This window comes from Lipotes vexillifer, unplaced genomic scaffold (genome assembly GCF_000442215.2).
Source record: "Lipotes vexillifer unplaced genomic scaffold, Lipotes_vexillifer_v1.1 scaffold645, whole genome shotgun sequence".
Classification (NCBI taxonomy): Eukaryota; Metazoa; Chordata; class Mammalia; order Artiodactyla; family Lipotidae; genus Lipotes; species Lipotes vexillifer.
In genome coordinates this window covers 2,959,689-2,985,097 of record NW_006777439.1, presented here as the reverse complement: position 1 = coordinate 2,985,097, position 25,409 = coordinate 2,959,689, and the positions used below count along the sequence as shown (strand labels likewise).

The 25,409-nt window shown below is 37.9% G+C and overlaps 2 protein-coding genes across 5 annotated transcripts in view; one reads left to right on the top strand and one right to left on the bottom strand.

Annotated features, from left to right (window-relative positions):
* NFE2L2 (NFE2 like bZIP transcription factor 2) overlaps positions 1-11,739 on the top strand; it is a 35,770-nt gene extending 24,031 nt beyond the window's left edge. The window contains exons 2-5 of one of the 4 annotated variants that reach the window (XM_007451099.1): positions 7,768-8,034; positions 8,628-8,717; positions 9,417-9,587; positions 10,005-11,739. In XM_007451099.1, coding sequence (XP_007451161.1) covers positions 7,771-8,034; positions 8,628-8,717; positions 9,417-9,587; positions 10,005-11,234 — 1,755 coding nt within the window. In that variant the 5' untranslated portion in view covers positions 7,768-7,770 and the 3' untranslated portion in view covers positions 11,235-11,739. Of the gene's footprint in view, positions 1-7,767; positions 8,035-8,627; positions 8,718-9,395; positions 9,588-10,004 lie in introns of all 4 variants that reach the window. The other 3 variants (XM_007451098.1, XM_007451097.1, XM_007451096.1) reach the window with 3 other exon arrangements.
* Positions 11,740-20,555: 8,816 nt separating this feature from the next.
* The window catches only part of HNRNPA3 (heterogeneous nuclear ribonucleoprotein A3), a 9,590-nt gene continuing 4,736 nt past the window's right edge, over positions 20,556-25,409 (bottom strand). Inside the window, exons 2-10 of the mRNA XM_007451095.1 lie at positions 23,691-23,813; positions 23,455-23,601; positions 23,154-23,364; positions 22,725-22,814; positions 22,546-22,641; positions 22,371-22,451; positions 21,730-21,873; positions 20,727-20,849; positions 20,556-20,637 (exon numbers count right to left, since the gene is read on the bottom strand). Coding sequence (XP_007451157.1) covers positions 20,585-20,637; positions 20,727-20,849; positions 21,730-21,873; positions 22,371-22,451; positions 22,546-22,641; positions 22,725-22,814; positions 23,154-23,364; positions 23,455-23,601; positions 23,691-23,813 — 1,068 coding nt within the window. The 3' untranslated portion in view covers positions 20,556-20,584. The remainder of the gene's footprint in view (positions 20,638-20,726; positions 20,850-21,729; positions 21,874-22,370; positions 22,452-22,545; positions 22,642-22,724; positions 22,815-23,153; positions 23,365-23,454; positions 23,602-23,690; positions 23,814-25,409) is intronic.

Genomic DNA, 25,409 nt, shown 5'->3' with positions numbered 1-25,409 from the left:
TGTGCTAGGGTCCTGCCCTCCCTCATGGGGGCGGCCCTTTAGGAGGAGGGGGCAGGAGGGCAAGCAAACAGGGCTGTCTGAGCTCAAGGTAGACATCTGACGACCTGGTTAGTCCACGCTAGGCTAGTTTCAGTGTATGTTAGGTAAAGTGAGTTAGGGAGTTAGAGCCAGTGCACCTGAAGGTTGTATTGGTAAGATGGGTGTGTGTGTTCTTCTGTAGACTCACTCTAATAGTGATGGAAGACCGAGTCACAAAGTTCCTTTCGTGTGCAGAGGACAGCATCCAGGACTGAATACATTCATGGCTTCTTCAAAAATGGGGAAGAGATGAGAAAAAACGTGTCCTGAAGTTTGCGTATCTAACCAAGCCATTCTCTTGACATAGTGACTGACCCTTGCATAAGCCCTTTGATTGAGGCCCAGCAGCAGCATCCTGCTTAAATACAGACAACCAGAAATTAACTCTGCTGGCATCCAGGTATGAAACTTGCCATGGGAAAGTTGGATCCATCCACTTTTCGTAGCAGTGGCCTCACCTGCTATTTTGGAAATTAACTGTCCTTTATGATTTATTTTTGGCCAAACATATGTGCCTCTTGAGAAAATAGTCCAAATTCCTAGTCTATTCACTTTCCAGTTTGGCTTTTATCTTTGCATCATGCTTTACAGTGTACAGACAAGCGTAATGGGTGAGAGTTCCAGTAAACTGGCAGGATCACATTTCTTAGATTGAGTCATTGCTGAGAAACTTGTTTGTGAACAGGAAGCAGCCCATGAAAATGTCTGTACACAGTAACAAGCTGGACTGTGAGGAAACTGGACCAATTTTTAGCTGAAAGACAAAAGGGTAGAAGGATGCATCTGTGATCCAGGGAATAGCAAATTTGTGATCTAGAGTTTGGTTTTTTTAATTTATTTTTTTGGCTGCGTTGGGTCTTCGTTACTGCGCTTGGGCTTTCTCTAGTTGTGGCGAGCGGGGGCTACTCTTTGTTGTGGTGCGCGGGCTTCTCATTGCCGTGGCTTCTCTTGTTGCAGAGCACAGGCTCTAGGTGTGTGGGCTCAGTAGTTGTGGCTCGCGGGCTCTAGAGCACAGGCCCAGTAGTCGTGGCGCATGGGCTTAGTTGCTCCACAGCATGTGGGATCTTCCTGGACCAGGGCTCAAACGCGTGTCCCCTGCATTGGCAGGCAGATTCTTGACCACTCTGCCACCAGGGAAGTCCATAGAGTTTTAACTTGTTGAATAATTCATGTCTTGATGTGTGTTTGAGACTTTTTATGCTGTTAAAAATTGCTAGTTATTTTAGTGAGAACCTACTGTATAGCACAGGGAACTCAACTCAGTGCTCTGTGGTGACCTAAATGGGAAGGAAATCCAAAAAGGAGGGAATATATGTATACTTATAGCTGATTGACTTTGCTGTACAGCAGAAACTAACACAACATTGTAAAGCAACTATACTCCAATAAAAATAAATTAAAAAACAAAGCAAAACAAAAGTAATTGCTAGTTATTGAAGATTGAGGAAATAATCCCTGGTAAGTTTTCTCTAGAAGGAAAACTTGGATTAGTTGTAACTATTACCTGTTAGGAGTCGCTGCTGACATAGAAACTGGTTGCTAGGCCAGTTATTTTTAAAAATGGAGCTGTAGTTAACACAGATTAACCCAGTGACATTTACACTTGGCCTAGGTTGCTGTAAGTCCCCTTCCATCTCTAACATTCTGTGATTCTATATAAATATGTTTTTTTGTGATCTTTGTTTTTATCACCTGCTCCATAATTATTACAGCAATATATTCAGAAGTTAGCAAATCAGTCCAGTAGACTCAAAAAAAGTACCTGAATGTGGGCAGACTATAGAGAATAACCTGTCATCTCATCTGCCTTCTCTAGAAGTCTGAGAAAACAGTTGGCCTTGTCTTGTGTATCTTCTTGTAATGAAGCAGGAGAGAAGTAAATAGGCAGATAAATACTTATGAAATAGAATAGTCATCAGTGAGATGTATTTTAAAAACACACCTGCTTGGTGTCATTTTACTTTAGGAGTAAGGATTGTGACTGCAGAGTAGAGCCTTGTGAATCAAGGAGATCTTTGTTGTTGTTCAGTCAATTCTTCAGAATTCGAGCATGGCCTCAGTTTTTGTACTTTCCTATAGCTCTTAATTTGGTTTATACTCCAACGGACGGTAGGATGAGATTCATGTTCCATCCGGTTTTGCCCAAAAATATTTGAACAGCTTCTATGGAAAAAAATATTAAACCAGATTTAGCTTTTAGGTGAATAATATAACCACCTGGGCATAATATAAAGACTGAAATGTATGAAAGAAAAGCAATTTAGACTCTGAATGCCAGTAGTTAATATTTGGATGGAGAGATCGATCTCAGGAGAATAAACTTTAAAAGAAGATTTATTATTTTCTTAATGGAAATAACATGATTTTAAGAAGGCATCTGTATAAAGCAATTATACCCCAATAAAGATGTTAAAAAAATAAAAATAAATTTAAAAAAAGGAATTACTTGAGACATTGTCTTAACACTTACACTGTAAAATTGGAAGTGAGGATCAGTTTTCATTGTCTGTTTACAAAGTTAGTTATCTGTGCAATCTTTTATAAAATTTTATTGGTGAAATTTGTTTTTAGAAGAAACCTCCACCTTCCCGTCCGTCATCCTCTGGACAAAACAGAATGGGAGAGGGCAGGTAGGGAAGGGAAAGGGGTTGGGAGGTGCAAGCTTCATTTATACATTTGAATGTATATAATAAAAACCATTTTATTTTTCATTTCAAATACTTTTCTAAAGCCTTAGTTTACTGAATTGCTTTAATTTAGGAAGAGATGGTATCTTTGCTTTATCTTTTCTGATTTGGGGGGATCATTTGAGCATGATAAATGCTTGTTTGTTCAAAGCACTAAAATTGGCTTGCAAGAAACATATTATTATGGGATTCTGTGTTCAAGGGCTTTCTTCTGTTTATCCTGGAACAAAGACATTTGTTTTAAAGTGATACGAGTTAATAGTCCAACTTCAGATTTCCCATAAAATGTGTAACAGATTACCCAGATGGCAAATGATGATATATATATAGAGAGAGACATTTTCAATATGACTGTTTCCATTGGGCCAGATGGTGATTTAACGTGAATTGTCAAACATTTACGTTCTTATTAAATTGTCTTATTTTGTTGAAGCCAAGCTAGCAACATAATGTGGAATACACTCAGGAATTGCAAAAGGACAACAAAAATCCAGACACCAAGTATGGCAGACGGCATTTGCTCCATATGGCATGTGAAGGCTCACAGCCAGTGCCTGTGTTGCCCTTGGGAAGCTTAAGGAAATACCTGTTGAAATGCCATACATTTCCTCTCCCTCCCCAGACCCTTTTTATCTGCCCTCTTGCAGGGCAGCCATGCTTCCTCAGTGCCTCAGGTTGAAGTGTGGGAGAGCAGTTTAGTTCTTCCACTGGCATTGTCCTTCCACACTGTCCGTTTTGTTATGGGCACCACCCCAGCTATTTCCTCTTAGATGGTTCGGGAATTTTGCAGAGAGATGGGTCATTTGTGGAGTAAGTCATGTGCCCAGTCACAGGGCTCCTTCAGGACAGCTCACTGCCTGAGGTCAGCACCGAACACAGTCCTGGGCCTGCAGGGCTCCCCACCAGTGAGTCGTGGGTCAACAAACTTCTGCTGTTCTCATTTTCAACATAAAGCTTTGAATATTTCATGCAGTATCAAATCTTTGCAGGTTTTTTCTTCCAAGACTTATGTGAAAATCTGAGTAACACTATATGATATATCAAGGCCATGACAAGCAACCCCTTGTTACTGAATTCTGAATTTGATCAGAACATCTGTTTTAAAGGAATTCAAAGTGGTTAAAACTCAGCTTTTTTTTTTTTAAGCAGATGTTTTCTTTCAGAGACCTCACATGGCAAGATTAAACATTATATAAAAATAAACTTAAAAATGAAAACCTCTGAGAACACTTTGAAACCTGTTTTGGTCTATTATCTCATTAAAGGCTGCCCAGCCTTCATTAAGAACAATTAGATGTTGTCACTTGAAATATCTTATGGTGGCATTCCTGGTGGAGATGGTCAGCTCTGGCTGTAGGAGCCCCTCCACCTCCCAGGGTCCAGCATTGTTTCAGATCAGATAACAAGAACAGGTGCTCAGGAGCTGATCCAAATGACATTTTGTGTTTTATTTTTCCTGTTTGTTGATGAGGATCCATCAATGTGTCCTTGTCTAATTATGTTATGGGAAATTTTAAAACACTGAATTGGTTTGGAGCTGTGCATTGAAGGGTAGTCATGTCAGGAATCGAGAGGGTGTTGCGCGTGTACATAAAAGTTTACATAAAAGCGTATGTTATTTACTTTTATTTACAACACATGATTCACATGCCTGGTGGTCAATTTCAGACCTTCCCTGAGGAGGAACCAAGTAGCTTTATGGCTGAGTGTTGTTTCAAGGCTCCCACTACAGTTCCTTCTGTAACTTCATTATTATCCTTTGGCCTGGAGCTTGGTCTCACAGCAAGTAGTAGGGCCCATCCTACTTCTTGTTGGGATGCATAACAACACTTACATGTACTTTACATTTATAGAGAAATTTCTTCCACATTTCATTTGATCCACCAACATCTGTATGGTAGGGGTAGGATGGAACAATTATACTAAATTTATAGCTAAAACACCTAAACCCACTCAAGATATCTGATGGGGAGGAAAGGGGGGAAAAGGAAAGAACAGAGTTGTATCAACTCTTGGTGTGATTGCCACTGACAATTTTAGAGTAAATTACATTAGAAATTTTCCTCCCACCCATAGTTCTGGGTTCTAGGAATACTTCGGACTAGTCATATTTGTGAGGTGTTTCCAACATAAATTCTTCAGTGCTCTTTCAGTTCTTCTATGAAAAAGTCAAAACTGAGTACTGGTTTTTATCCTGGGATCTCTGAACAAGGAGAAGCCCCAGGCCTAGGGCAGTCTGGGGAAGTGAGGGCAGATGTGGCAGAGTGACCCCCAGGTGCAGGGACAAGTATTTGGGTTTCTCTATTGTTGACCTTCTGAAGAGCTCAATGCACTTTCCATGTCAGTTTTTGAGAGAGGTGGCAACAGGTACTGCTTATTTTATAGAGAAACTAGAGTTCAATTGAGATAGCATGAGTATGCATTTCCTTAATTTTTAGTGCTAGCATTTAGTAGTGAACACCCTGAACGTCTCCTTAGCACCTTGGTCGTTAGCTCCAGTTTGGAGAATGGCCCAGACAGGATACTCAGCTGTAGCTAGATTCCCTCAGAAGATATGGCCCAACCTAATTAGAATTTTAAAGTAGGTTTCTCTATATCTTGGGCCTTTCTCTTTTCACATGACCCTTGTGTAAACATGTCTATTAAAGTGGAAACAAATTATTTTTAAAATGGAAATTCTCATTTTATTTTAGTGGGGAGCCCCCTGAGAAGATAGCCACGTATGACTGAATGCTCTACGATTCCTATTTTGTTGCTTGTGGCCAGGAAAATAATCCAGGTGACATTTGCTCAATCCAGTCTTCTGAAGTGGTGATGGCCACTTCTTCCCACCACGAATACGTCAAGGCAAAGTCTACATATACAACAATGGATTTTATTTCCTGCCCCACTTAGGAACCACTGTTCAGTGATCAGACTTCATATTTTTAGTGTGGGCTAGTGGTTAAAAATCAGGAGTCCAAGATTGACTCATATTGTACTCATGCCTGGGTATATATCCCTGTTCTGGCACTTTCTCGTAGTACGTCTTCTTTCTAAGCTTCAATATACTTATCTGTAAAATAGGGATACATGTTCTCTTTATGTGGTTTTGAGGGTTGGTTTGTGTATATCTGAAGTACTTAGAACAATGCTTGGCATATATAGAAAGCCCTTAATAGATGTTGGCTTACAAACAGGTATACCCTAGCCAGTTCTGAAGAGCTACAGATACTGCTTTAATTATACCTACTGTGTGTGCTTTGTACTAAAAGTTATACTGTTCAAAGCTAGAATAATGAACCTAATGAGCAGGGTTTCATAGCATTTAAGATTCTAACACCAACTTTCAATCAAGGCTAGAGGTGGCCTCTACTATCCAGTTAGCTGGGCTGCCTCTAGGCTGGGTGGTCTGTGCTTGTACTTTGTTGGGTGAAATAGCCTGACTGCTCAGTGAAGCAACAGCCATGTTGTTTTTTGTCCTTTGGAGGCTGAAAGTAGTAGAGCTGTAAATGCACTGGGCAGCCCAGTGCTGTCAACTGTTGTCCGAACCGCAATACAAAGTTTGATGTCTGTACACACTGTGTCTGCTGGCCTTCAGATCCCAATTCCCTTTCTCTGTCAGTTTTTCCAGTCTCCATCTCATTATTTTCAACACAGGTGATTTGTTAAATGGAATCTGATTTACATTTCCTACCTGTTCAGACTTTTACAAAAACTAAAGTTGTAAATCAGAAGAATTGCTTTTGACACATGTGTGGTTAGGAAAATATGGACATGGTAACCTAAGCCTAGCCTTGTAATATAAATCAGAATAACCATTTCCTCATTGTACAATTCTTCCCATATCTTAGAACGTATTACCTTCCATCCTTCCCTAGAGCCACATTTTTTTGGTTTGTGTTAAGAGGGTTATTTATGATTTCTCAGGAGTGAGCCTCGTGGGCACTACCCCTTTCCCAGTTCTTTTGGCAATCTCTTGCTTCACCCACACAAGATTACAATTTGCTAGGACTTGAATTTACTAATTTGTTCATACCTCAGGAGCTAAAACTCAAGTCAAGAGGAAACTATTTTGGGGCTTCCCTGGTGGCGCAGTGGTTGAGAATCCGCCTGCCAATGCAGGGGACACAAGTTTGATCCCTGGTCCGGGAAGATCCCACATGCCGCAGAGCAACTAAGCCCATGAGCCACAACTACTGAGCCTGTGTGCCGCATCTACTGAAGCCCACGCGCCTAGAGCCCGTGCTCCGCAATGAGAAGCCACTGCAACGAGAAGCCCGCGCACCACAACGAAGAGTAGCCCCCGCTCACCGCAACTAGAGAAAGCCTGCACGCAGCAACGAAGACCCAACTCAGCCAAAAATAAATAAATAAATTAAATTTATTTAAAAAAAAAAAAAGAGGAAACTGTTTTAATAAGTAACCACAGACACAGAAGTAGCGAGAAATGATGGGGGAAAGATAATCCACTATAGCAAAGACCAAAAGAAAGGTGATATTTCACAACTGCTAGGTTGACAGTTTAACTTGGGTTTTTTTTTCCCCCTGTAAACTTGTATTTTCTAAGCAAGTTTAGGGAAAAATTCCACATACTCAATCATGTTTTCCAAACTCCACTTCTCATAATAAACCATTGGCTTGGAGTGCTTGCTCTAATTTCTCTATTCCATTAAACAAGTGTGGGATTTCTTTTAATTCAAGAATGTTAATGTGCAACATTTGTTACTTTGTTGTTAGTGACCTCTACCATCACCCAAATTGTTAATAATCCAAGTAATAAGTGATTACATTGGATAGCTGTTTGTAGGTGATTTAAAAGAAAAAAAAAAAAGGATACATACGTTGAATAGAATTAACTGTGCCCTTCCAGAACTTTGGATCTGTGTTCCTATTCAGATTTTATTTGTAACCTCCCTACCCCCCACCATCAGCAATGGCATAATGTAAATTATGTGGTATCTGCCATTTTAAAACTATTTTAACCATGGTCTCTCTCCTTCCTTTTTTGTTTTAAACATAGGACATGGATTTGATTGACATACTTTGGAGGCAAGATATAGATCTCGGGGTAAGTCGAGAAGTATTTGACTTCAGTCAACGACGGAAGGAGCATGAGCTGGAAAAACAGAAAAAACTTGAAAAGGAAAGACAAGAACAACTGCAAAAGGAACAAGAGAAAGCCTTTTTCGCTCAGTTACAACTAGATGAAGAGACAGGTGAATTCCTCCCGGTTCAGCCAGCACAACACATCCCGTCGGAAACCAGCGGATCTGCCAACTACTCCCAGGTACAGGGTACTCAGTTCTTGGGAAGGTAAAACATCTGGATTTGAGTTCCAGCTTTGCCTTTTACTTCATGAACTTATTAAGTCAACTTCCCAACCTCAGCCTACTGATGAGTTCAGTGCCTGATTTACCTCAGTATAAGGATTAGGAGGACATAAATTACATGGAAGAGCTTTGTAAGCTATAAAAACATTATGTAATTGTAAGGATCAAACAGCTACAACAGTAGTGACAGTAGTAGGACTGTTGTAGTAGGGATTATTCATGTACTGTGACAGGTACTGTTCTGCTAAAGTACTTGAAATATTGACTGATTTAATCAACACAACACTTATGAGTTAATTACCATTATCCTACTTTATCTACAGATGAGCAATTGAAGCCCAAAGAGGTTAAATAACTTGCCCAGAAACTGGGCAGTAAATTGGGGGGCGGGGGCCAAGATTTGAAACTAGATAGTCTGGTTTGATTCTGTGCTCTTTACTATATTAAACTGACTTCTGAAACAAGAGGAATGTTTGACTAACTAGACTGTAAACATTTTATGAACACGGAACAATTTTTTTCTTCCTCTGTGTCTTTCCCTTTTATGCAGGTAGCCCATATTCCCAAACCAGATGATTTGTACTTCGATGACTGCATGCAGCTTTTGACAGAGACATTCCCATTTGTAGATGACAATGAGGTATTAACATTTAGTTAACAGCAAATCTCCATAACTATATATAACATATCGTATATTGGTCCCTTTGATGTATCTCCATTTAAAAAAAAAAATGAAAAACTATTTCAGGAGCAAATCTTATCAAGGAAACCTTAGCCTATAGGTAACTTTATGGTTTGAAAAGAAAAAAAAAATGACACCCCTCCTTCCCCCACATAATACAAAACCAAAAGCGTTTACTCCTGCATAGCCAGAGGGATGGGTGAGCATAACCATGGAAACAAGTTAACTCTTTTGTTATAGGTACTTAGAAATTTTGGTTAGTAAAAAGCAAACTGGGTAGTAAACCAAGACTTATTCGGTTAACAATTTTAATAAGTTTATTGTCTAAAGCACTATACTAGGTATTACATACATAATACAAATTAAATTCTAAAGATTGTTCTTACCCATTTTGACGTTTACCTTCAAATGCATAGGATAAAGCAATTAAGCTAGTAAATGAGTAAATTTGGAGTCATCTGGGCAGGACACAAACATTTGTTTCATTATATAGAAATAGGAGTCGTAAGTCACTACTATAAGTAGAGAAATACAGAACTGCAGCCAATTCCAGTCTAAGATGTTGTGATGGCCTTGGAGCATACCCATCCACTGCTGGTGGCAGATTCATGTAGATAAATGCCTTCTCAATTTTAGGTTTCTTCAGCTACGTTTCAGTCACTTGTTCCTGATATTCCCAGCCACATCGACAGCCCAGTCTTTATTGCTCCTAATCAGGCTCAGTCACCTGAAACTGCTGTCCTTCAGTTAGCCACTGCTGATTTAGACGATATGCAGCAGGATATTGAGCAAGTTTGGGAGGAGCTATTATCCATTCCAGAATTACAGGTAACTAAGATCTAATATAATAAATACCAAAGATGCTATTTTATATTCAGTCCCTTTAAATTAGTCATTCCAGTTATTTATTATTTATATGCCACCTACTTATAGGAAGGATTGGAGGGTGCTTTTAAATTAGTCATGAGAGCTGCCCATGCTCACTTCAGTGAACTTTTGTTAGTTAGATGGACTGGATGTCTTGAGGGACAGATCAGGTTATAAACCTGAAGTCTGATCTGGGAACTCTGAAAATAATACATATGCTTAGGCATAAGTATCTGCTGGAAATGGGAATTACCTCTGAATTCTAGAAGAGCCTGGTGTGAATGGGGGTGGGGAGAGATTACCATCAGATATGGATTATCAGCTATTAAAAATAGCTTAACCTTGACTTAACATAGTATAAACTTCTTTTCCACACAGTGTCTTAATATTCAAAGTGACAGACTGGCTGAGACTAGCATGGTTCCAAGTCCAGAAACCAAACTGACGGAAATTAACAATTATCATTTCTATTCATCAATCCCCTCACTGGAAAAAGAAGTAGGTAACTGCAGTCCACATTTTCTCAGTGCTTTTGAGGATTCCTTCAGCAGCATCCTCTCCACAGAAGAATCCAGCCAGTTGACAGTGAACTCATTAAATTCAAATGCCACAGTAAATACAGATTTTGGTGATGAATTTTATTCTGCTTTCATAGCAGAGCCCAGCACCAGCAACAGCATGCCCTCCTCTGCTACTTTAAGCCAGTCACTTTCTGAACTTCTAAACGGGCCCATTGATATCTCTGATCTATCACTTTGTAAAGCCTTCAACCAAAACCCCCCTGAAAGTGCAACAGCAGAATTCAATGATTCTGACTCTGGCATATCACTGAACACAAGTCCCAGCATGGCATCACCTGAACACTCAGTGGAATCTACCATCTGTGGAGACACACTGCTCGGCTTCAGTGATTCTGAAATGGAAGAAATAGATAGTTCTCCTGGAAGTGTCAAACAGAAGGGTCCTAAGACACAGCCAGTAAGGCCTTCTGGGGATACAGTCCAACCCTTGTCATCATCTCGGAGGAACAGTGCTCCAGTGTGTGATGCCCAGTGTGAAAACACACCAAAGAAAGAAGTGCCTGTAAGTCCTGGTCATCGAAAAATCCCATTCACAAAAGACAAACATTCAAGCCGCTTGGAGGCTCATCTCACAAGAGATGAGCTACGGGCAAAAGCTCTCCATATCCCATTCCCTGTAGAAAAAATCATTAACCTCCCAGTTGATGACTTCAATGAAATGATGTCCAAGGAGCAGTTCAACGAGGCTCAACTTGCATTAATTAGAGACATACGTAGGAGGGGTAAGAATAAAGTGGCTGCTCAGAATTGCAGAAAAAGAAAACTGGAAAATATAGTGGAACTGGAGCAAGATTTAGATCATTTAAAAGATGAAAAAGAAAAATTGCTCAAAGAAAAAGGAGAAAATGACAAAAGCCTCCATCTACTGAAAAAACAACTCAGCACCTTGTATCTTGAAGTCTTCAGCATGCTACGTGATGAAGATGGAAAGCCTTACTCCCCTAGTGAATACTCCTTGCAGCAAACGAGAGATGGCAATGTATTCCTTGTTCCCAAAAGTAAGAAGCCAGATACTAAGAAAAACTAGATTTGAGCAGATCTGACCTTTTCTGAGCTAATGGGGTTTTTTTGTTGTTGTACTGTTATACTAAAAGCTCCTACTGTGATGTGAAATGCAGAAATATACTTTATAAGTAATTCTATGCAAAATTATAGTCAAAACTAGTGTAGAAAATATAAAACTTTAAGAAGCATTAAAATAAGTTATCAGTATGCTGAATCAGTAGTTTCACTTTAACTGCAAACTTAATTTCTTAAACCACCATTGGGGCTAGTTTCTATATACATGTAAATACTACAAAAACTCCTTATTTATACTGTTCTTATCTCATTTGTTACTTTCATAGATTTATATGATACATCTGGCTAAAAGCAAATTGTTGCAAAACTAACCACTATGTACTTTTTTAAATAAATACTGTATGAACAAAAAAATGGCATTTTTTATATTAAATTGTTTAGCTCTAGCAAAAGACAATTTAGTTGAAAAGCTGGTACTAATAAAGGAATATTGTAACAACAGTTAAATTATTTCTTCGAAGTTCATTCACAATCTTTCATGACAGTAATATGGAAAGCACTACACTAAATTGGTACGGGAGATACAGGGAAATAAGTGTATCAAAAAGATTTTCTCGGGCTTCCCTGGTGGCGCAGCGGTTGCGAGTCCGCCTGCCGATGCAGGGGACACGGGTTCGTGCCCTGGTCTGGGAAGATCCCGCGTGCCGCGGAGCGGCTGGGCCCGTGGGCCATGGCTGCTGAGCTTGCGTGTCCGAAGCCTGTTCTCCGCAATGGGACAGGCCACAACGGTGAGAGGCCTGCATACCACACACAAAAAAATTTCAGCAGCAAGTATATCTCAACTAAAAAAAATGCTCTATATACTTTGACATGAAAACACCAGTTCTTTTACTATCAAGGTATATGCCATACATTTGAAGGTGTGGGAGAACCATCCTACTAACAGTATTACAGACACAGGAAGTTGGAAGGCTCTGAGGCGTGTTTGAGAAAACTATATGGCTGAACACAGAGGGAGAGAAAAAGGGTGGGTCAATAAAAAGGCACATGGCACAGATCCTTGTTAAGCCTTCATAACCTTTGCTTTTACCTTGTGGAGAACTACTGGCAGTGTTAAGGGTAACATCTGAGTTAAAAGTTTCCTCTTGCCTTGTGTGTTGGCAGTAGTCTAAAGGGTAAAGGTAGGAGACCATTGGGGAGGCTCTGAAATATTCACATGGAGTATGGTGTCTTGGTTTAGAGTGATAGCAGTAGTGAGAAGGCACTGGATTCTGCATGTTTCAAAGGAGGAACTAAAAGGATTTTCCAATACAATGGATGCAGGATGAAGGTAGACTTGAACATCTGAAAGAACTGAGTTGCCCAGAGATGGTTAATACTGTGGCTAGAAGGTTTAGGTGGGAAAACCAGTTCACTTTGGGACATATCCAGTGATTAAACATGTAAACAGCAGGTAAAATAGCAAGGCCCCTCAAAATTTTGAGACTCTGCAGGCCACCCAAGAAACCATTCACAGCACTGGTCATTTTCTTCATCTGGTCAGATATCTCATTCATGTCTTGCTTGGTTTCTTTTTGAAGTGGGTAAATGGAAGTCATCTGAGGGCTCAGCATGTTTAAAATAAGCACTATGTGCAGGTTATTCACCAAAAGTCCTATCAATCCATTAGGACAATATAGTGTACAGGTCCACGGGCCCTAGAGCCAGACTGCCTGGGCTGCTACCATTTTCCAAGAATGACCTCCAGTGAGGCAAAGCACCGAGGCTGCTTCATCTGTAAAGCAGGGATAAGTATGCAGTGAATTACTCCACAAGAAGTACTGACCCTAGCTAACAGTAAGCACTCTATAAATGAGATTTTTTTCAGCCTTTTACTAGCACGACTTTTTTAGTTGCAAGTGAAAGAATACTAAAGTCAAACCAGCTTAGTAAGAATTTGACTCAGCCGACTGGAAAGTTCAGGGTTGAAAACTTCGAGGACTATCTAGGCATTCAAATGTGGAGATTCTGTGGTCTGTCCTGTGTGGTCAAGAATTCCTTCCCATAATGGTGTTTTAGAGATCCCTGGAAGAGACATCACTTTTCCAACCTCAGAAGACAAAAATCTCATCTCGAATAAAGTGCCCTTAAAATTATGGGTGGGAGTGATGGCAATCTGTTAACAGTAGCCCCCATCTGGAGCACGTGGAGTTAACTTGCACCTACTACTATCTACTCCCCCCCCCACACAAGGGGGAAGAACACCTAGGCAGACCAGATTTCTACTATCATGAAAGCAGATGCCTTCACTCACGCATTCGTTAGTCAAACTTCAGAACCTTGCAAGCTGAAGATAACCACAACCTTTCAGTGCCTAAAAATTACTCTGAAGTACTATACATGCTGCATTACATAGAACTAAAATTTTAAAATCTAACAAATCCTGACCCATGACTATAAGATTTCACCTCTTGACGATGAAATAGATTATCTGACTCCTCAGATTAAACCTGGCTATCCAACTGTTAAACCTTACTTGAACACAGTTCCTAATTTTAAAATGTGTGCCTATGCCTTTTACATTGAGGTACACCCTATTAGAAATCTTAACCGCATGACACTGCATTTGTTATATAAAATTCTTGCTGAGATTTTCTTGAAGTCTGTGGAGTAGCTGCTCAAATGTACCTTATAATACTTCCATACCCATTCTTCGAAGTCTCAGAACATATACAAAATATTCTCTTTTACTTTAAAGATATTTATCAGGCCAATTCCAGCTTTTTAACACTTTTTGAGAACTGGAAAAAAATTAAAGAACTTTAATCCTATGTGGAGGAAAAAACCTCCCATTGGCATTGTCACCCTTTAAAATTTAGGCATCGCTTCAGCACATTCTTAAAAACAGTACTCATGATTATTACCAAGAATACTATCTTTAGGGACCATGGACCAAGAGCCAGCTTAAGCTCGTTAAACGCATTATCCCATTTAACAACCTTCACACTTACCGAGAGCAGGTAATATCAGATTACTGTTGCCAAGCATCTCAAAATAGCACTTAACCATCACAACTTCAAAGTTAGAAGTCAGACCCACCACTAGCCTTACCTGATACTTAAGAGTACATATTACCGAATCAAACCTGATTTTTGGTTAACTACCTTAAAAGTAACATATTTAACGCATATAAAAAAAAAATTCTACCAAAAAAAAAAAAAATTCTAGGTCTGCTACCATCACCAAACTGCCAAGGGGAGCATGGCATAAAAAAGGAAACCCCAGACAACCTGATCAAGGTCACAAACCACCGTGTTAGTTCTGAACTTAAAATTTTTCCCGATAGGCAAAATCTGGTATCTCAGAATCAAACAAAATCCTGATTGCATTTTTCTGATACCTACTAAATAAGGATATTGAGTAGAAAACTGAGATTAAATCCAAATAACCTATCAGTTCTTTTGATGCAGTTTACTCAACATTTCTGTTGGTGGAATAGACTAATACAATGTATTTTTAAAAATGAAAATTCCGTGTATTCTAATTTTCAGATAGTTGATATCTGATACAATTTTTCATCTTTGTGATAAACCCTTATTAATTGTAATGGCTATACACATGGATGTAGTGAAATTTAACCATTTCTCATTAAGCTGTCCACTTCCTTATACATAACATTATCCACATTAATAACCAGTAAGTTTCAGAAGTAAAATAGTACATACAGGTAAATCCATTATTTCCTTGCTTTCGTACCATGACCACTTAACTTCTACCAGGTGAATTCAGTTTAACGCACTCTTGCCATTACCTGATTGAAAATATATTAAGCAAAAATGGCATATATTACCTATTACCTTACTCTCCCCCCAACCCTTGGTACTTTTTATTCAGTTCCAAGTTTAATTAACCTAATGTATTTACAGGACCCTGCTTTTGCAAAACACTAATCCTCAAAAAAATTTTTAATTGCAGTTTGTAATGAGTACACAGGAGATTCCAAATTTATCTTGTTGCCTGAACATTTTGCAGTTTCATTTAATGTATTTTCACTCTGAGAAAATAAAGATAAACGTTATTTTACAACTCAAGCATTAAACTGGAATTATAAGGCACTTACAGCTACACAGAATACAAGCAAAATGTGTCAAAATCCTAAAATCCTCACATGGCTTCAATTCACAAAGCATTTCACATGTTAACAGCTATCAATGCTATGAACCCAAATAAGTGTGGTATGAAAATTAAAAAGAAAAAAATCACATCAAAACCATACCTCACAAATTTGTCAAATTTTTTTTGGGGGGGGTGTGCTGCCCAAAATATCTTAGTTCCCCAACTAGGGATTGAACCGGGGCTCCCTTAAGTGGAAGCATGGAATCCTAACCACTGGACTGCCAAGGAATTCCCTCAATTTGTCAAACTCTGACACATTATCACTTGGGTTAAACTGCATAACAGTAGTTTAATACTACTAAATTATATTCAAGTTTTCCCCGACCCACTTTCACACCACAAAATGCTCAATTGCCTTTCTCAAGATTAAGAAACCAAGTACCTCCAAGAACAAAAAAAACGCAGTACCTTCCAACATTTTGAACCCTCATTTCACCATTCCCCCAAATTACCGTTCACATAATTGTCCTTACCCACAATTTTTCTCCCAAGAAAGTTCAGACTCACCAATCACCCAAGTATCTCATGTACTGTCCTTTAAGAATTAAATCCTTAAGTGGCAATAGGCTTTTTCCCCACACCTACTTCTCATGTGATGTTTTCCACTGAATAAAATCTACATCCTTTAAATCAACTGATAATGTGAAGGCTCATGCCAAGTTTCCTGTTTACTTACTAGTAAAGTATGCAATGTCCACCTATACAGCATTTAAGTCACATGAACACTGTGAAGTGACAAAACAACACACACATTTCTAAAAATATTTTAATGAAAAAGTTCTTTCTGTAAACATTTCATTATACTACAAATGAAACATTTGAATCCATTACAGACCACCTCTTAAGTCTTATAAATCAGAGTAAAACATTGAGATTTAAAAGTAATCTTGAATATTTATATAGGCTAACAATCCTTACATTACCCCTGCACATTAGCATGCTTACTCACTACTTTGTGACATCAATTACTGGAATTCCAAGAGATACTGGCATTTAATTAGAAATGTTTCAAATGGTGACTTACATATTAGAACTCTTAAAACCAAGTGTATTTCAACTGTTCAGTTCCTCAACAAACCGTCTTTGTTACCAGATAGTTTTTGTTCTTTAGGACATGAGTGTAAAATGAGCTTTTTCAGAAGAAATGTAGTGTGGGAAGCTGTAACCTATGAATTGCTTTGACAAAATGAGTTAAGGTTTTGCCTTGACCATTTCTCCCTTGTATAACTTCCTTCGTTTACTGGTGTTATGACTTAAGAGCATCGTATTTTTCAGAAATGACAGTGGAACTACATTTAAGTAAAATCACTTTATTTCATAAAGGAGATGGACTGCAAAAGAACAATGCCTTTAAAAAAGAAAATATTTCCTATCTTAGCAAGTATGCTTCATTAAAAACCATGTTGTAAAGAAAAATTATCATTAAAAGGCTATTTACCTTATTCAACACTTCATTCTATGGTGGTGTGTAGAAATTCAGTCCTGATTTAGATAGATACAGAAAGAGACCCAACCAGTTATTTTCTGAAAATAAAATCTGTGGCAACCTAACTGCTCCTGTATATAAATAACTTGACTTACTATAATTTAGAAACTAGTTTTATTTTAACCACCTGTCCCCCCCAGTGTTATTTTTTTAAAAAGTGAATTAGCATCAAACCTCAAATTTTAACAAGCCCTTTTGGGGCAGCAATAATAGCCCTTATGAACCACCAGCATCTGATTTGTGTAGTAACTGGGTAATATTTTAACTATTCTTTGGGAAAGGTTGTCTTAAAAAGGAGCTTTAGTGGAATTAGGCCCCCACTGCCTCTGATTAACAGATTAAAACACAAAGAAACCTAAAAAAGAACCAAAAGTTTATCCTATTAGTCCAAATAATTCCCTGAAGTCGTATGTGAGAGAACTTATTTATGTATGAGGCCACTTGAACGAAGACCATTCTTATATCTATGATCTGACAGTTTTGAAATTTCATTCCAAGATTTTTTCTCTAGAATGAGGACTGAAGCGTAATGCTTCTGTTACATGTCATGATTATAAAAATTCTTTAAAAAAACCTGGTCACTCTTTCTCTTGTCAAAAATTGACTTTATCCTAAAGACACCAACAATGAATTGTATATATCTGACTCAAGATGAACACTCATGGTTACTGCAGGGAAAATTTTAAAACTGTTTAAAATGTGTTCGATGTGGTTCCAAGATAAACTTTTCAGCTGAACAATTTTGCCAATGTATCTAATAGTTTTAAAATATGTAATATAAATTTACAGGGAAACAAATGGTGTCATCAGGCTTTAGTGTAAGCTACAAACCTTACCCAGCCAGAAACCTTCGTATTTAAGATGGTAGGAAAGACATTCCTCATTTAGGCAAGTAGGGTTCTCATTCAACCTGCAAATCAAAAAAATTACTCTTACCTTGCTTTACAAAAAATTACTCTTTAATTAGTGAAAAAATTCAAATTCAAGCCTTACCTAATGCTTATTGCCCTTCCTTGCAGGTCTAAATGCTAGACCTAGTGACTGTGGCCAACTATCTCTCATTGGTGTTCCAAAAGGCGAAGAGCTCCTTCCTGCTAGACTTTCTTCGATATTTCAGTTGTAATAAGCAGATTTAACTAGCTTTTGGAAAGTTGCTCACTATCACCATAGTATCTTATGCCTTCACTTCTCTGTAGTTGAAGCTCTTGCTGCTGCCTTGTCATTCTTTATTTATGCTGACTTGTCCATACTCAAAAGGCTGCTGAAGTCCTGTCTTAGTGAGTCTCCTTTGATCCACACTGTGCTTAAAAAGCACATCTTAGGTCCTTTAAAGCTGGTTAAATCGCTCTCCTCATGGCTTAACTTTTCCACACTGTTCACAAGAACTAAGCTAATACAACTTATAAACAGGTCACATACACAGATTTCACCTGCTTATAGGTTGCAAACATCAACTTACTGACAATATTTTCACTATTAAACTAGTTCCAGAACACAGAAAGTTTGTTAACAGTACAAATTAACCTCATATGCCATTAAAGGATACTGTCAAGGTTGTGTCAAACAATTTCACAAACATAGAAACAGGAAATGTTAATCTCCCCCATTCCTTCAACCTTTATTATATGAATAAAAGAACTTGAGGCAATTTAGCTTAATTTTAATAAAATGTTTCCCAAGCATTATTTTGACCAGGTACCCAGGTTTAAGTTATGAACATTGACAGTGTCCATTTATATAACCAACACTTGAAGTTGTTAAAGACTTAACCATTTTCTAATAATTAGCCTATTTTCTACACTGCTTATTCACATATGTCCATTAACAAATGGAATGTTGTCTGTTACATTTATTGGTTTGTGAGTGTTTTCTGGAAAACTGCAGTGTCTGTGAAGACCGATTTCCATGCTGGCATTGCATGCATCCAAATATTAATGCACAGAGGCACAAAATTAGAGCAACGAGAGCATATTCAAACACTAGCACGCCCCATCCCCCCTTTTATTGCTTGTTTTGCTTAGTACTTCTTAAAACAAAAATAAGAAATCTCAGATTTAACGTTCAACTACCGAAGAAATAACAGCAGGGCACATACTGAGGGCTCGAATGAAATTTTAAGCACTAGCTGGCGCAAAACAGTAGACATTGGTTTATATATATATATGACCTTGTTATTGAAGACTCTTCTCAACCAGGGTCTTCCAAACAAATTGTAAACTCATACCAACATGATTTAGATTCAAGCATACACATGGAAATAACAGTGTGTTCTTTGGGATTTTTAGTGAGTACAAACTGACTATCCAAATTTGAATTCAGGTCTTGAGGAAGTGAAAAGCTTGTTTGTACTAAGCAACTGTGCTACACTTCTACTGCAGTAATCACTTGGGATGATTATATCTAGACTATCCTTGGTTTCATCCAGTAAAATGCAGAGGGTACAAACAGGAAAGCATGCCAGCCAGTTAAGGGTTCAACAATGCATGATTTTTATTCTCTTGCTCTGAGAGCTTGTATCAAAAAAATATATATTAAACCAAGGAAAATAACTGAAGATTTATGGGCCTCTTGTGCTTTAAAAAGGAAAAAAAAAGGTAGCCACTAATTCGCTCAGATAGAGCAGGCTTAGTGGTCCTGTATTTTGAAGATTTTAAGAATGTTTCTTAAGGTAGGAGGAAACGGAAAACATTCACTATCCCTTTCCAGAATTTAAACAGAGGGCAGGAGACATTCTTTACACCCAAATAAAACTATGGCAGCAGTTCACATGTGACCAAGGTGAATGTAGAATGGAGATGTTCTAAACACAGCTAGGACTCTCAGCAAAGCTAATACACTAAAATCATATGATTACATTTTGAAAGAAAATGCACAAAAACCAAATAGGAATTTTGAGATTTTTCATTTGAAGTAAATCTTAATGCTATTAAATTCACAAATATGCTAATTTAAATACCCAATTCTATTATCTAAAACACACATTGCAAACATACAAATATCTATTCTCTCCACATGTCAGAGCCCATTCATTTCATGGTTTGGAAATGGGGAGAATAGATCCCCTTAAACTGCAAGTCAGCAGGTGTTTCTTTACAGTTAACTTTAGCAAAATTCATACAAAATAGTAATTAACAATGATCTTCTTTACTTGTTAACTCACAAGGAAACACCTTCAAAACTGCATTTTGTTAAAGTTTCTGTACTAAAATGTAGAAAAACTGAACTACACAAATATTGAAAAGTTAAAAATTCCTTAATTTTTTATTCCTGGTACCACTACCACAATTTACAGGGCAATATACCTGATGTAATGAAAAGAAAAAGAAAAAGACAAAGCTACAACAGATAAAAGACCTCAGGAATGTACATCTAATTGACACTACATTGCATTAATCAATAGCTGCACTTTTTGCAAAACTGTGGCTATGACAGTCCTGAACAAGAAGGGTTTCCTGTTTAAGCTGCAGTAACTTTTCTGACTATGGATCATCGTTCCTTCTGTGGCAGATTTTTTACAGTTCCTCTAATGCATTTGGGACGACTGTCTCAAAGTAACCTGCAGCTTTCCTGACAACTCCTCGCTCTCTCTCCTGCTAAGAACTGTAGCCTGTTGAATAATACAGGATAAAAAAATTATTACACTCAGTGAACAGTTCCACATATTCTTTATCATCATGATAAAAATTTAAAGATACCTACCCTTTTCTTCTGAGTTTTTAGAACCTTCTGCTACCATATCCACCACTTCCACCACCAGATCCATAACCACCTGGAAACATACAAAGATTTTAAAGAAACACATGAGTTTTTAATTTAAAAGCCTATGAAAAATTTTGATAGGAAAAAAAAATTATTTACCACCATAGGGACTTCCCGAGCTTCTTCCACCAAAACTGCCCCCCTTCATGGGTCCATAATTTGATTGCTGTTGTCCACTATAATTTCCAAAATCATTATAGCTCCCACCACCACCATAGTTACCTGAAATTACAAAGGTTTTATTTGTGGCTGACCTACACAATTATTTTCCTTTTTTAATATATGTACTCGTCATCTTTTGACAATCGTGGCAGCATGTGCTCTGACACTTACACACAACGCTTTGAAAAGAGATTTTACAGAGCTACCAAACTCTTTTCACTATAGAGGCCCACTAGCAAGACTCAAACATAGGCAGGAGAGGAAAAACAAAGAGTGAAAGATGGCTCAAAAGACTATGTATTTAGACAGCTACTGTATTTTTATATTAGATGTTACACCCTAGCACATTCTCTCCTTCATACCACTAAATAGCATCAAGATTGTGTTTGATTCACCGTATTTCTGATACCGTGTAACTTTTAAATCAATGACAAAAAAGCATTTCAAGTTGACTATTAAGAAAAACCTGTTGTTGACACATCAATACAGTTCAACAAAACTCAGTGCATTCATAACAAAGTTCTTTATAGCATCGTGGAATAATGATGCAGACCTGCTTAAGAGTCTGCCAACACACCTGACATATTAAGACTCAAAGTATTTTTGTCACCTAGCCTCCAGATGACACCTAATTCATTTCAACGTGTCTGCACATTCAATTTACAGTTCCCATCTGCCCAGCTTAAAAGTACCTAGAGTAAACTAAAATTCAGGCAACAAACATTACTGATAAATGTCCATTTCAATATAAAAATAAGAGATGAATACACTTTGCCAATTTACTAAATTGCCAGCAAAATAAGAACAGTTTAATTTCCCACCATTTGAGTATTTTCTATTATAAAACATCAAATTTGACCAAATGCTGTTTTAACATGTTTTTAAACACCTGTAAGAAACTATAAAAACTATTGAATATTCAAAACAAGTGAAAGCCTACCACCTCCAAAATTTCCTCCTTCATTGTAACCATCATATCCTCCACCACCGCCACCATATCCACCACCTTGGTTTCCATATCCTGGTCCACCACCACCATAGCCTCCTCTACTACTGTAACCAGGACCACCGCCATAGTTACCACCTAGAACAACAAATTGGGTTGTCAGACAAAAATATAAATGTACAGAGGGTCAAGTTACTGAATGCTAGTTTACCGTACTTTTAAGCCCCCAGAAAAGAGGTCAATAAATTGATTTAACACTCTAAAGCCTGGTAATACCTGGCTATTAGAACAGCAAGAATCTGAGCTAGGAACAATTAAGATGAATGCTTAAACCTTTTGATATTAAAAAATTGCCTCAATTTTTAAAAATCTCACTAAGGAAAATAGTGAACAGTCTCCTCTGAGACCTATAATTCCACCTCAACTGCTAGTACAATAAATCTTATCAGCTAAAAAGAACTAGGTAATGTTAAATCTTTAGGGCTTTAAGGTCTAGTTTTCCATGATATTAGTTTAAAAGCATACTTTAATGGTCAAGCCACATAAGTTTTAAATTAGGAAAATGTAAACAAACACTTTCATTCTTAATAAAGTACAGAAACAAAATCAAAATATCAAACATTAAAAAAACGTACCGTCGCCTCCAAATCCATTATATCCACCATCACCTCCTCCATAACTACCTCTGCTGCCACCACCTCCACCACCATAGCCTCCTGAAAAAAAGCGAAGTGTGAATTAAATGAATATATTCAATTTACCAATAACACTTAGGTAGACATGTTCTTAGAAATAAGGTAACTGTCCTACCTCTTCCACCAAAGTTTCCACCACGGCCAAAGTTACCTCCACCACCTCCAAAGTTTCCTCCACGACCCATAAAGTTGCCAGATCCACCTCCACGACCTTCAACACAGGCAGGAAAGTTCTTTAAGAACCTTACAAACATTACTCATCTCTATTTTGTATGTATATATGGTACTACTCACCTCTTTGTGATCCAGCAGATTGCATTTCTTGTTTAGAAAGGGCCTTTTTCACTTCACAATTATGCCCATTAATAGTGTGGTATTTCTGAACTAAATTTTGTTTAATCAAACAAACAAACAAAAGTTATTTGATGTTTGGAAAAGCACACATAAATGATATCCTTTATCACTATATAACTTATTAAAACATCATCAAAAAGGTAGTGACTTTGAGTGGTGATAAGGGAGTGTTCTGGAATGTTAGTAACATTTATTTCTTGATCCAGATGCTGGTTACACACGTATAGTCACTTCATGAAAACTAAACCATACACTTTATATGCTATTATTGCGCACAATACAAAAGTTATAAGCGATTTAGCAAGTTTAGTAGAGAGCTAAGAAGCCATTTCTGCTTTCTCATTCAAGTTCTGAGAAACTGCTACTTACCAACAATTTTATCAACTGTATCATGATCATCAAAAGTTACAAAAGCAAATCCTCTCTTTTTTCCACTCTGCCTGTCTTCCATAACTTCTATGGTTTCAATCTTGCCATACTTTTCAAAGTAGTCTCTCAAATTATATTCTTCTGTATCTTCTTTAATACCACCAACAAAAATTTTCTTCACTGTTAGATGGGCACCAGGCTTTACAGAATCCTACAAATAAAAAATATGTAAGTTAAAAAAAAACTCTCAAAAATTTTGCAACAATTTCACATGTCACACAACATGGTATTATTAAAATACCTCTCTAGAAACAGCTCTCTTTGGTTCCACTACACGCCCATCAACCTTGTGTGGTCGAGCACACATTGCTGCATCCACCTCTTCAACACAAGAGTAAGTAACAAAACCAAAGCCCCTGGAACGTTTTGTTTGGGGGTCTCTCATCACCTACAAAACAAAAATTGTAAAGCACTGAAACACACCTCCACAGGTCCTCTGCCCTCTTTCAAGAATCTTTTGTTCCCTTAATAACTTACCACACAATCTGTAAGTGTGCCCCATTTCTCAAAATGTTCTCTTAAGCTATCATCTGTAGTTTCAAAGCTCAGACCACCAATAAACAGTTTTCTCAACTGTTCTGGTTCCTTTGGATCATGGCCCTGAGGAAACAAACCAATATATTTTGATTATTTCGTTTAGTAGGTAAATGCAAAGATGCACAAACCTTTTAATCTCCTACAAATAAACTTTCAACATCAAATTCCTGTACCATTAACACTTTCTCCAGTTCAAAAACTGGAGTAGGATCACACACATCAACTGATTAAAGGGACCAAGAAAACCTATAACCAGACTTTGAAATGCCAACATCACTTAAAAATTAAATTGAAGCCCAAGAGAATTCCAGAATCAAAAGTCCCGAAATTTTGAGCTACAACTACAAGTGTCTGGGGACAGATTATTTTATAAGTGGCTACTGAGAAACCAGTTTCTAAGAAACCAGCAGTGTTGTAAATGCAGTGTTTCATCTATGGCATTTCTTCTCTCGTCTTCCCTCCTGAGTCTACAGCCCCAAAAGCATATAATTATAAACCACAAGACTGTGAACTACAACTTAAGAATGGAGAAATTCACCACTTTCAAGCAAATAAAAAGGTGAAAATAAGTGTTTCTCAATGAAAGGCTAAACCAGCATTCCCCCCCAAAAAAACTATGGAAAAAAACAGCCACGTAAAAATTTTCTATTTGCATTTATACCACATGCCAAAAATGTCAGAACCAACATTTTACTGGGTCACAAAAAGGGCAGTTTGGACTTACGTTAGGTATACTGTCTGACAAGAAAGGAACACAGTAAAAAAGAAACTGAGATTTAAAAAAAAAGTTAAGATATGGCCTGAATTGTTTTACAATTTAACTAGTTCTTTAACAAATCACATAACTACCACTTAATACATATATGCATTAAGACAACTTTCATCCAAAGTCCTTAAATAGAGGCACTCACATTTACATTCTAAGATCTTCCTGTGTCTTCTAAAAGTAGAGACGTTAAGGCATTTAATATGAAGAGACTGTCACATGTCACGAAAAAATGTTAAATAATTAATAGCCTAAAGCATTTATTCACTTAGCCTCATCTTTTCAAGTCCCGGTTAAATACATCTAATTAACAATACACAAAGTTGAGTGAAAGAAACAATAACCCACATGAAATTATCCCAAACAAATGAGAAATTCGACTCTGGTTGCAGTCCTCTGAAACAAAATTACAAGAAAGTACAACCTGAGCCGACCCATCAGAATAGGAAAAACGAAGGTGAAAAAATTTCAACTTCCTATTTTACATCCACACTCTAATTATGAGATGGGGCACTTCACCCACATGGAACGAAGCTAAGTAAGGACTTTAGCAAAAACGGCACATCAAGAAGTACTTTAAAACAGCGAAATTTGAAAAAAAATTATTTTCAACCGAGTGCTGCGAGGAACAGAACGGGACGTAAAATTCTCCTTAGCGATCTGTAAGGCCTGGAAACGCGTTGGGAGAACATCACTGAAAGCACTAGGCCCCAAGCTTCGAGGCCGTTTGCGGCATTCTCTGCTGGGCCGCCTCCTCCCTCTTCCTTCCAATCCCACGCTCTCTCTCCCGGCGTCGGAGCCAGGCGGCGGCCATTGCGTGCCAATGCGCCATTTCGTAACGCGGCAGCGGATCAATGTCAATGTGGCCGCCGCCCGCCTGCTCGCTCGCCCGG